Source organism: Salvelinus namaycush, chromosome 16 (genome assembly GCF_016432855.1).
Source record: "Salvelinus namaycush isolate Seneca chromosome 16, SaNama_1.0, whole genome shotgun sequence".
NCBI lineage: Eukaryota > Metazoa > Chordata > Actinopteri > Salmoniformes > Salmonidae > Salvelinus > Salvelinus namaycush.
The window spans coordinates 2,311,957-2,325,054 of NC_052322.1; the positions used below are offsets into that span (position 1 = coordinate 2,311,957).

The 13,098-nt window shown below is 39.9% G+C and overlaps 1 protein-coding gene across 1 annotated transcript; it reads left to right on the forward strand.

Moving 5' to 3' along the window:
* Positions 1–8,532: 8,532 nt before the first annotated feature.
* On the forward strand, positions 8,533–10,592 carry LOC120060577 (homeobox protein Dlx3b-like). Its single transcript, XM_039009949.1, has 3 exons — positions 8,533–8,875; positions 9,663–9,847; positions 10,278–10,592. The coding sequence occupies exons 1-3, from the start codon at positions 8,533–8,535 to the stop codon at positions 10,590–10,592; spliced, it is 843 nt and encodes a 280-aa protein (XP_038865877.1).
* The last annotated feature ends 2,506 nt before the right edge of the window (positions 10,593–13,098 follow it).

Sequence of the window (13,098 nt, forward strand, 5' to 3'; positions counted from 1 at the left end):
TCAGAACTGAGGGCAGCTTGACAAAATGGCAGAACACTCTTTGGGGTTATTGAGAGTGTGGACCTATAGTATCAGAGAAGATGGCAAAAGTTAGTGAATGCTGAGGTAAATACTATGCTCCTGCTTTACGGGCCATTATGGCTCGTGCAACGTGGTTCGCACATGGCTACTTACCGTCACACGCCATCTAATGTATGACCTTCTGTTGAAGCAATACCACAACTTAACTGCTGGTTGGAAAACAACGGTATGGCTGTTATTGTGTGGAATAATACACCCATCTATTGCTAGAATTGTGTAATTGGTATACAGTACGTTGACAAAAGATAAAAGATCCTTTTATTGTCGGGGTTGGTTCATTTCTAGCATGGTGGTGAGCTCCACATTTTAATCATTTTTTGTTGTGCTGTTTGCAAAATGACACGTCTGAGAGGCAGAAGTCAAATGCATGAGCAGAAGAATGTACAAGATTTAACCTTAATCTGCACTGACTAAAAATGATGCATTACTGTTAGCTCAAGTTACGGTCTAATTCATTTTACTACCCATGCATGTATACAATCCTGTTGTCAATGTTGTTTCCCATGTTGTTTCCCATGATGTCTTTTGAGCACATTCATGTATTACCTTAGTTTTTCCTTGTTTTACAGACAGCATAAGAGCCAAACATGCACATTTGGAAGAGCAGGTGCTGGGCCTCGGAGTTGTTCTAAATTATGCACCAGTGGTGGTGTAAAGTACTTAAGTAAAAATACTTTAAAGTACTACTTAAGTATTTTTTTGGGGGGGGGGGGGGGGGGTGTCTGTACTTTACTTTACTATGAATATTTTTTGACAACTTGTACTTTTACTCCAGTACATTCCTAAAGAAAATAATGTACTTTTTGCTCCATACATTTTTCCTGGCCCCAAAAAGTACTCGTTACATTTTGAATACTTAGCAGCACATTGAAAGTCACTGACCTCTTCAGTAAGGCCGTTCTACTGCCAATGTTTGTCTATGGAGATTGCATGGCTGTGTGCTCGATTTTATACATCTGTCAGCAACGAGTGTGGCTGACATTGCCGAATCCACTCATTTGAAGGGGTGTCCACAAACTTTTGTATGTATAGTAAGTGAAACAGTAGTGGGGGGGGGGGGGGGGGGGGGGTTACTAAGCTAAAATATGGAATTGTTTTAAGATGGTCATGTCATTAAGCTATTTGATTTTGAATTTTAGGACCCCTGTATTAAATTATTTATATATACATATATATATTATATAAAATAATAGAATTTGGCCTTTACTGCTATAGTCCATAGAAACAGATTAAATATCACATTCATAAATTGCAAAAAATAAATAATGAGGAATATGGTTTTGAAGTGTCTGTCCTGGATTGAGTGCAGATGGATTGAGACTATGCAAAAAAACATATCTCTAGCTTAAACTGACAGATTTTTAATCATGTTAATTAGATTGATGCACCGGTAGTGACCAGTAGTGATAGTGACCAGTGTTCAATGACTATGTACATAGGGCAACAGTCTGAGTACCAGGTGGTAGTCGGCTGGTAACAGTGACTAAGGTTCAGGGCAGGGTACTGGGCGAGGCCAGCTAGTGGTGACTATTTAACAGTCGGATGGCCTGGAAATAGAAGCTGTTTTTCAGTCTCTCGGTCCCAGATTTGATGCACCTGTACTGTCGCCGCCTTCTAGATGATAGCAGGTGAACACGCCATGGCTCGGGTAGCTGAGGCCCTTGACGTCATTGTGTGAGTGTGTGCATGTGCATGCGAGAGGGGTATGTAAAGCAAAATAATGTGACGTGTACGCCACCTGTTGGATGGTCTATATCACTACAGTGTTGTTCTGTAATCTCATTGCATGTGACTGGAAGTGTACAGATACTTTTTCCTGTTTCTCCAGTTTTGCATTTTGCCTCCGGTACCTTCACTTTATTTGGTGTGCTGTAGATTCTGACTAGGCTTGGGTGTGCGATACATTCTGATTATTATGCGACAGGTTTTCGATAAAGGATCAGATAGGATCATTCTGATCCAGATATTACAATATCAAGATCACAGTCTGGATTTTCAGAGCTTTGAATAGGCCTACAGCTTGCCATCTACTGGACAGGTCATGTTACTACGTCTACACTGTCAGAGATTAACAAAGATGAGTAAACTACATGAATTAAAACTAAGATAAAAAATAGACTGAATATCACTTATAAGTTATTACATACTTTTATTTGACACTTCTCAATATAATAACTGACCCCATACCTACACTGCAGTCAATATAACACAATGTTTTTTAAACCTCCCCATCTTAGTTACATTGACATTTCTCGGGTTAGTGATACAGTATAACCCCCTGAATCCACCCTTCCAGTGGGATCAAGATTATCCTGACTTGCGGCATCAAAACTATGGTAATCAGTTCCATTGAGTTCTGAAATATTGAAAAACAACATTTAATCCTGTTTGCAGTTTTTTTTATTACTTTGGTGCCATTTTCACAAGCATGTGGTACATTTTCACAACTCTAGCAGATGTTGCAGCAGGTGCAGTGAAATGCATTGTTCTACTGCTACTACAGTGCACAAGTATAATATCGATACAATATGCAAATAATCCAGAAAGTCCATTAAGAAAGAAATGCATCCCCTATACAGTAAACATGTATACAAAATGAAGTTTCTGGGGTCTTTTTGCTTATACTAAAATTGCATAAGCCAATACAGTACTACAATGCTGTTATATATGCCATTTATGTAGCAGATACTTTTATCCAAAGTGACAACAGCCCATACATTTTATTGTGTGACCCCAGTGGGAATCAAACCCAGAACTCTGGTGTTGCTAGTGCCATGCGCTTATTAACTGAGCCACGTAGATTAACTCTACAATACATAAGTACACTGCAATACTGTAAAATACAATACACGATTACAATACAGATGAAATGTGTATAATTGCCATCCCCATGAGCGTACCACCCTCCTTCAGGCCAAGGACAAGGCATGCAATGATTTCAATTCAGAACTGTCAGGTTGGATTTGCCATGCCGAAAGGTTTTTCCCCAGCTGTATGAACAATGAGGATATTTGCTGCGATTTTGACGAGAACCTATGGCCAAATGCTCAAGACAGGCTTGATGCGAACTAATGCCTGCTAAACATGTTTCTTTCATTTGATTACATTGTGAAATATGTCTTCAAACTCTAAGCACATTTTGTGTGTAGGCCGTCATGGTAAATAAGAATTTGTTCTTAACTGACTTGCCTAGTTAAATAAAGATTAAATAAATGTTGTTGTTTTTTAAATTCAATGATGTCACATTTGATCACACATGGGATGGGAATTTGATGTTCAGTCAATTCTAATGGGTAGTGCAAGTGTACTGCCTAATGTGAAAACAGTGTGGTTGTGTGGTGAAAGATGTCTACAAACAAAATGAATGCACAAAAAGGTACCATTCCCCACGTGAGGATGGCATTCACTTCAGCAGAGATGAATTCATGAACTTCTTCGACGAAAAGATCATGATCATTAGAAAGCAAATTATGGACTCCTCTTTTGAATATGCATATTTCTCCAAAACTCAGTTGTCCTGAGTCTGCACAGAACTGCCAGGACCTCGGATCAATGGATACAGTCTAGTTTTTTAATCCTGTATCTCTCGAGACATTCACTAAAAGAAGAATGGCCTCTAAACCTTCCAGCTGCCTACTGGACCCTGGATGGTTTGTCCTCTGAAAAATAAATGGTACATTTCAGTGTTCCTCAAGGTTCTGTTTTAGAACCACTATTGTTTTCACTATATATTATTCCTCTTGGGGATGTCATTCGGAAACACAATGTCAACTTTTCACAGCTGTGCATTTAAAAAAAAAAGTACCTTTATTTAACTAGGCAAGTCAGTTAAGAACAAATTCTTATTTTCAATGACGGCCTAGGAACAGTGGATCAACTGCCTTGTTAAGGGGCAGAACGGCAGATTTTTACCTTGTCAGCTTGGGGATTCGATCTTGCAACCTTTCGATTGCAACTTCAATGAAACATGATGAAGCCTCAAAATCACTTACCCTGGATGTCTGAGTTTCAGACATAAGGAGGTGGATGTCGGCAAATTGTTTACTTTTAAATTCGGACAAAACAGAGAGGCTCGTTCTAGGTCCCAAAAAACAAAGATATCTGCTATTTGATCTGACAAATAATCTCGACGGTTGTACAGTCGTCTCAATTAAAACTGAAGGACCTCGGCGTTCCTCTGGACCCTGATCTCTCTTTTGACTAACATATGAAAAATATTTCAAGAGCAGCTTCTTTCTGTCTTCGTAACATTGCTAAAAACCTAATCCATGCTTTTGTCACTTCAAGATTAGACTACTACAATGCTCTACTCTTTAGCTCTTTAATGGGTTATGCACATGTAATGCCTAATGTGAAAACAGTTTTGTTTTGCTATTGGATTAACTTTTTGTTAAAATAACTAAATTGAGAAGATGTAATTTTGTTGTGTTTAAACCAAAGTACTTATTATATTTCACAGTAAACTTATATTTTGGATCAGTGGTTGTGTGGTGAAAGATGTTTGCAAACAAAATGAATTCACAATGAAAGGTATTGAATGTAAGACTATATATGTGTTGCAAGTGTTACCAGTTTTGAGTTTCGTGCTAAGAGTTCAGAAAATTCAGCACTATACTTGTGAAAAAAGTACCAAAGCGATTAAAAAAGCTGTACAGGTCAGATTGGATTACCAAATCCGATCCCTATCCAGAGGATCAGAATCAAATGTTTCAGTTAATAAATACCCAGTTGTAACATTTAGGGCTAGATTCAATCCGTATCGCGGAAGATCCACGTTTTATAGCTTGATTTGAATGTGAAGGTAATTTACGATTGAGCCGACATGTGCGGCAATTACCGTGAATGCAGTTTCTGCGAACGCAGGAACATAACCTTTCAACTTAAATCGCGCTCTAGTGTTCATCGTCTGCAACACTGATTGAATCTAGGCCTTAATGCAATCTGATTGCAGAAATCCAGTCAGAAAAGTTTGAAAAACTGGGCCCAGATTGACACCAATTGGAAAGCGCAAGCAAGGCAGGCCAAAAGCAACATGGCGACAGACAGGTGGCTGAGCTGGAAGAGATGGGTCTCTCATGGGGCACAAGCTGTGGGACGAAGAGGACTTAAGAAGTAATTATCTTTAGGCCTACTTCTCATAATGGACAAATATATTCATTTCCTTCACCCCAATAAAGTATGTGGTGTCATTCTATTGCAAAATTGCAGTCACACATCCGAAAGTCAAGGTGAGAGCAGGCTGTAATGCATCTGGTGAAGGACAGACACACTCTTGAACACCCACTGCACAACCTGCTCCCTACAAAAAAGGTGATTGCACCACTAGGCTCCTGAGAAACAGCCACAAACTGTTGTGTAATCCTGGCCGTACGTACCGCCTGAGAAACAGCCACAAACTGTTGTGTAATCCTGGCCGTACGTACCGCCTGAGAAACAGCCACAAACTGTTGTGTAATCCTGGCCGTACGTACCGCCTGAGAAACAGCCACAAACTGTTGTGTAATCCTGGCCGTACGTACCGCCTGAGAAACAGCCACAAACTGTTGTGTAATCCTGGCCGTACGTACCGCCTGAGAAACAGCCACAAACTGTTGTGTAATCCTGGCCGTACGTACCGCCTGAGAAACAGCCACAAACTGTTGTGTAATCCTGGCCGTACGTACCGCCTGAGAAACAGCCACAAACTGTTGTGTAATCCTGGCCGTACGTACCGCCTGAGAAACAGCCACAAACTGTTGTGTAATCCTGGCCGTACGTACCGCCTGAGAAACAGCCACAAACTGTTGTGTAATCCTGGCCGTACGTACCGCCTGAGAAACAGCCACAAACTGTTGTGTAATCCTAACCGTACGAACCGCCTGAGAAACAGCCACAAACTGTTGTGTAATCCTGGCCGTATGTACCGCCTGAGAAACAGCCACAAACTGTTGTGTAATCCTAACCGTACGAACCGCCTGAGAAACAGCCACAAACTGTTGTGTAATCCTGGCCGTACGTACCGCCTGAGAAACAGCCACAAACTGTTGTGTAATCCTGGCCGTACGTACCGCCTGAGAAACAGCCACAAACTGTTGTGTAATCCTGGCCGTATGTACCGCCTGAGAAACAGCCACAAACTGTTGTGTAATCCTGGCCATACGAACCGCCTGAGAAACGTCGCTCTACTGCTGTCAGACGGTACAATAACTCTATCATTTGAATGTTTATAATGGGATCTCTTTTAACAATACATTTTTAACAATTCCTTTTTCCATCATGAGAAGAATGTCCTGGTATATGTGTCTAAGTGTCCTGTATTCTATTCATACCATGTATTGTGTTTTTTTTAGTTATTTTTTTTTATGCCATTTTTTTTATTTCATATACATTTTTCTGTAAATGGTGAGCAAGAATTAACGAAGTCAAAGTCAAGTTACACAATGTATACTTCTCTGGTGACGAGTTTCCCAGATGTCGCTTTATAAACGAATGAATTACTCCCCCAGTTACTACAGTTTACAACTACTGCTGAACCTTCCACGAATACACCACAAGGGGGTAGTATAACCTCATTCTTTAACTGGTGTGGTTCAATGTGTTGTACTGAAAATGCAATATAATACTGTACTTGGAGGAATTCATTCGAGGAAAATGTTCGGCTTGGACTGGACTGCCTGAGTAACATATATATATTTTTTTTACATATCTTATGTGAGTAACACCGAAAGGAGTATTAATGCATCGAGGTGAATGGTGTCACTATAGTCTGGTAAAATAAGTGTTTTTATGTCAGCACCTCAACTTTTACCACAATCATAAAACCAAACACTACGGAGCAGTGTAACTTTATGTAAAAAATATATATATATATATAATAATTAACAAACAAAAAATAAGACCTTTTCTATACCTTTCACTCTTATATGACTTGCAAGAGCAGAAGTGAACATGCACTCTGTGTTTTTTGTTATATAAAAAAAAATGGCATAAAATATAATTGCTTTTCAAAATTACTAACACCTTGGGGTAGCCTATAGCCTTCACATAATGACCATGGATGATGACAATATCACCAAAAAAGAAACTCTACAGAACCTGGATGTAGTGTTGTACTTCATACACCTACTTTGAGACCGAATCAATGAGCACTCCTTTCATTAAGCATGACAATTACAGTAGGCCTGACAGTTTTTGTTTGTTTGTTTTAAATAGATTTAGGAAAACACACACACACACACACACAAACACACACACACACACACACACACACACACACACACACACACACACACACACACACACACAAAAAAAAATAATTCACCCCAAAGGCATTCAGTGGAATGGTTTTCTTATCATTTCGATCTCTTTCACCCCAAGCTCACTGTCCTAGGACACTTCTGAATGTTGATGAATTAGAATGAATAGGCTAAGGGCACAGTTTGGCGGCTTTGAATAAGTAGCCTTAACTCTTCTCAAGAATAAGGACAAGGAATGAGACAGACGTTCTGGCTACAGTGGGATAAGTAGTAGGCCGTAAGAGTGTCAGTACTCAGCTCCATTTTCAAACAAAGCACAGAGAATCCATGCAACGTTTGTTTGTAGTTATATGCTTTTGAGTGATGCTGTCAACAGCTAAATAACTCTAAATTGTCTTTAAAAGACCAGCCTGGTCTCATAGACTAGACATAAAATAGTCAACGTAAATCCAGGACATTCAAATTAGTATGATATGTTACGTTTGGTAAGGTTACATATGACAATAGGTTACTTAAGGCAAAAACAAAAGTATGGGTGGGCATGTAACTCAAAGATCTGACATCCAAAAGGTTGCGTGTTCAAATCTCATCAGGGACAATTTTTGAATTTGAGCTAATTAACATCTTAGCATGCAACTACTTACTACTTTTGAGCGACTTTTCAACTATTTAGCATGTTAGCATATCCTTCACCTAACACTAACCTTCACTCTTTAACCTAACTCCTAACCCCAACCCCTAGCCTAGCTAACATTAGCCACATAGCTAACATATGAAAGGTAACAAATCATACTAATTGGAGTGTTGTGGATTTACATTTGCTATGTTACATCTACCCCTGGGTCCAGGTTGAAAAGACAAACCTGAAGCGCCAAAAGACATGTGTGTTTTGGCAATTTAGTCCAAGGGTAGGATTTATTGAGCGCCACCATTTCGCCTTGAGGGCAAGAGGGAGAGATAAAAAAGGATTGACTGGAGCCAATGAGAACGCAGCATCCATCCCAGCACTCTATAATTCCGTTTCACTGGTGTAGATTGGTGCCACAATCGAGTTACTACAGCTAGGAGAGTTTGAGAAGGACTTGCTCTCCAAGGACTAGCGTTCAGGGCACGACTGACTACATCTATTCACTGCGATTTCTTTGAACACTATTGCACAAACGTCCTGTGTTTACGAATTATCGTGGACTTTATTTTCTTTGGAGGGCTGCGACCCATGATGAGCGGACAGACTTATGAGAAGAAGGTAGCGAGCATTTTGACCGATCTCCCCGGATCTATGAGTTGCCACCCGAGCTCCAAGGACTCTCCGACTCTCCCGGAGTCCTCAGTCACGGACATGGGCTACTACAGCGGACAGACGGCTCACAGCCATCACGAATATTACCAGAGTCAAACCTACGGGCAACAAATGAATGCCTACCATCACCAATTTAACCTGAATGGAATGGGTGGTGCAGGAGTTTATCCCACCAAGTCTGAATACCCTTACACAAATTCCTACAGACAATATGGACATTACAACAGAGATCATCTGCAGGCTTCACCTCAAAGCTCAGGTAAATACTTCAACGTATTTTAATTATTCCTGTGTTATATTTTGCCTGTTTCGTTGTATGCGTAAAAGAGAGAGAGAAGAATGCATGCATACTCTGGAAAAACATTAGGGTAGTGTCTTGGGTAGTTTTATGTTATATAGGCCCGCTCAATTGAGAAGCATTTGCATTGGTGTAATCTATACTGGTTGACTATTACAGCTGACAGAAATAGAATGAGATAGCAGAGATAGCAAAAACATTGTACGGGTGAAAAGTCATATTTGGGTTTCAGACATTCATTTAAATTGTTAAATTAGTATTTTGTAAAGGTGGGATTTATTACAAGTTACTAGTAAAACTACAATACGGAAGTTGGAACCATGCTGCTAATTGATGGCTTTTGATGAAGAATAGACCGCTATTAACAGGTAGTCGTAAAACGATTATGGTTAGTAATTGCACTGATAGCAACTGTCTGCGAATCACTGGGCAGATATGTAGGGTTATTATACAAAACACTGACCGATTATTGAGGATATTATTGCAGGTTGAGCACGATCAAGACTTTTTTCCATTTATTTGAGCGTTGCACCACTCATGAAAACATTGCTATTGCAACTTCAACTAGCCTATAACAATGTAATAAAGATTATAGTAATGATATATTAATTAACACAAAATAACATGAAGTTTATCATGATGATGACTTATTATCATTATTATTATTACATTGTTTTGGCATTGTTTAAATGTTTTTCATAACTGATACTGAGAACTAATGAAACAATTGTTGCTTCTTTCTTTACAGTGAAAGAAGAACCCGAGCCTGAAGTTCGTATGGTGAATGGAAAACCAAAGAAAATCCGCAAGCCGAGAACAATTTACTCCAGCTACCAACTAGCAGCGTTGCAGAGACGTTTTCAGAAAGCGCAGTACCTCGCCCTCCCCGAGAGAGCCGAACTTGCTGCTCAAATGGGACTGACGCAGACACAGGTAACTATCATGACGATTACACATATTGTAAGTGCAGTCACCCTTAACTCATAACAACTTGCTTTGACTTCTGTAGGTTGTCCTCAAATAGTGAAATGTCTCATATCTGGCATACCTCGCCAAATTAATCATCGGAAGCCTATAGGCTATTTTCCATTGACAAATGTTTGTATTGTCAAAAATAATTGGTTATTATATTGCATTTGAATATTGGCCACATTTGTGTACACATTTTTTTTTAATGTGTGCTCTTGGCTAGATGTCCTTATAATGTAGGCCTATAGGCCTAGCTTTATATTTAGACCGAGGCCTACTGATGTAAGCCACCATGATTAATTGACTATTTAAAATGCAGATGTTTTGTTGAAAATTATATTTTCCTCTTTTGACATGACATTTAGACTAACAACGTTCATCTTTTCCCTAACAGGTCAAGATTTGGTTCCAAAACCGGAGGTCCAAATTCAAGAAGCTCTACAAGAACGGAGAGGTTCCCCTCGACCACAGCCCAAACGCCAGCGACTCCATGGCGTGCAACTCCCCGCCATCCCCGACGGTCTGGGACAATAACTCTCTCACTACCCCGCCCAGCAGGCCCCAAATCCCGCAGCCACCCCTCAGCTCGTCGCCCCCCTACCTGGAGGATTATAGCAACCACTGGTACCAACAGGGGTCGCATCTACAGCACCCGGGCGCAGTGCACCACCCTGTAGTACCACAGCAAAGCGTTGGGGCTGCTTATTAACAAAGACTATAGAGTTTTATCACGAGGCGCTTTCAAATCAACGGAACTTTATAGAGCTCTAAAAGTTTTGGACGTAGACCTGACAAAGGTGAAACCTTGGTTATTTTGGATAATGTTGAGCGCAGTAGGTATTTCCCTGAAACGTTGGGTAAACCATTTTTACTGTAGGCTACCTACCATGGGAATATTTCAAAACTCAGTCTCAAATTCACAAGCACATAAGAGATGTCGAATCACTTGTAGCCTATTTAAAGGAAGTCTGGCGTGGTTTTAAATTATTTATCACTTCCATTGTATTTCTATTTTTCTTTTTGTAAATGACTATGCAAAATCATATTTTAACAAGATCCAAAACTCAATCATGAAAAAAACGGTGCAGTTGAGCCATATCATGGTTATGGGTTTGCAGTGCGCACGTCAGAAACTCAGGTCATAATTTATATCGATTTGTAGCCTACAAAATGTCGAAGGCTGTACATAGGTGTTAATAGAAATCAGAACCACTAAGATCATATTTGTTTCGAATGGAAGTACTGCACTGTGGTGCTGCAAACCTTTTTATATTATTGTTGCAATTAGTATGTTTCTATTGTCTTTCTGTCAAAACAAATAAAGATATCAATTGAATATTGTTTTTCACTTGTCCATTTTTTTCAACGTTTTTACTCACTTTTAATTCATCACATATATGCATTGTTTCCTCTGTATTTGGCTTGTCCAGTCGACAGGAGACAAATAGAACAAATGTGGCAGCTTAATTCTACGTGTATTTTAGATGTGTTGATACTATCTCGTAAATGTTTCATTTGAATAACTGTTTTCTTCAATGCTGAGTGTTGCACCAAATGGCCAACACCAGGAAAGGGTTACATCGGTCTGTGTGACAGCTTGCCTGCCTCCCTGAAGGTTGATACAGTCATAATCGGTCCAGGTTTGTTTTTTAGGGCTGCGTGCAAAGAGGCCATAGGATGCGAAAGGCAAACAGACATGCTTGAGTCTATTGATTTTATTAGTATTATGTTGCCAGATTACAAGAAAGAATAGAGCAAGTCATAGGGTCCAAGTCCAATTTACAACCGGTCTAGTCTTGAGTCAAGTCCAAGTCGTGCATTCTAAGAGCAAGTCGAGTCGAGTCACAAGTTTTTTCAAGTCAAGTCTCAAGTCAAGTAAAACAAATATATAGGCTACAGGCAATGACTTCTTCAAATACAAATCTTTGTCTATTTATAGAGGCTACCAGACACAGCCTTTTTCATTATTTTGTCTACAACACATTTTGATTATGTAATAATTCATTTTAATAACAAATTCAAAATTCAAGCTTCATAATTAAATGAGTAATTTCAAGCAATTTTAACATACCAAAAGACCGGTAGGCCTGTGTTAGGGTTAGGGTTTTGCCCAATTGCTGGTGAGCTTGCAAAGTAAACGGTTCATATTCTTGATCACCAGAATTGAAGCTGCATATTTATTATTATGGTAATCCTGTCTCCCTACAATTTGATGTTTGCGCTGCATCTGATCCTATAACTGTACATCAAATCAGCAATCTGGTTATTAGCTCAGTGGTTTTCACACTTTTTGAGCTTGCGGCCCCTATGCACGCACATGCACGCGCGCAGAGGGCGAACACCCGAGCAGAATCGCTGCGCGAACGCAGCCTATCCTGACAGCAATAAACGATCAAGCATCTACAAAACGCAAGATACAGAAAAATAAACTGCGTTTTACACCTGGATTTTGAGCTGAAAGTCATTAATGTTAGCAGTCAATATCAACTAGGGATATGATGTCACATTGTCACCTTGGAGTTCAGAGCAAGCAGGATCCTATGGCCTACCTGTGGGCCTGTGCAGCGGAGGTTGCAGGACCGGATGGAAAGCATACGCTCTGTCTGTAGCCTTTTTCTTCCTCACAAATATCGCAATTAATTCGCCAGAGTATGTTACATCTTCATCCCATAAGTATTGAAGGTGGTGCGATGTTACAGCCATGTTGTAGACATATAGCCAGTACCACCACTGACGTAGGCCTATATAACCCACCCAAAATATGTAAATTATCAATGAAATCACCAGGGTCCTCATTTCTAAACTTTGCAAATTAACAAAATATGCCCCAAAACATGCGTGAACCAATTTTCACGCAAAAGTTGGCATTTATAAAAACTGAACTTAAAGTGGGGAAGTGCTTATACTGCTTAGACCATGCATACTCACAGTTTCTAGACCATGCATACTCACAGTTTCTAGACCATGCATACTCACAGTTTCTAGACCATGCATACTCACAGTTTCTAGACCATGCATACTCACAGTTTCTAGACCATGCGTACTCACAGTTTCTAGACCATGCGTACTCACAGTTTCTAGACCATGCGTACTCACAGTTTCTAGACCATGCGTACTCACAGTTTCTAGACCATGCGTACTCACAGTTTCTAGACCATGCGTACTCACAGTTTCTAGACCATGCGTACTCACAGTTTCTAGACCATGCGTACTCA

What these genes read in the sequence shown, in the direction of transcription:
- LOC120060577 (XM_039009949.1), top strand. Translation starts at nt 8,533, where the DNA reads ATGATGAGCGGACAGACTTATGAGAAGAAGGTAGCGAGCATTTTGACC. An exon ending in GGCTTCACCTCAAAGCTCAG is followed by an intron (nt 8,876 to 9,662) that starts GTAAATACTTCA and finishes CTTTCTTTACAG; the next exon opens with TGAAAGAAGAACCCGAGCCT. An exon ending in TGGGACTGACGCAGACACAG is followed by an intron (nt 9,848 to 10,277) that starts GTAACTATCATG and finishes TTTCCCTAACAG; the next exon opens with GTCAAGATTTGGTTCCAAAA.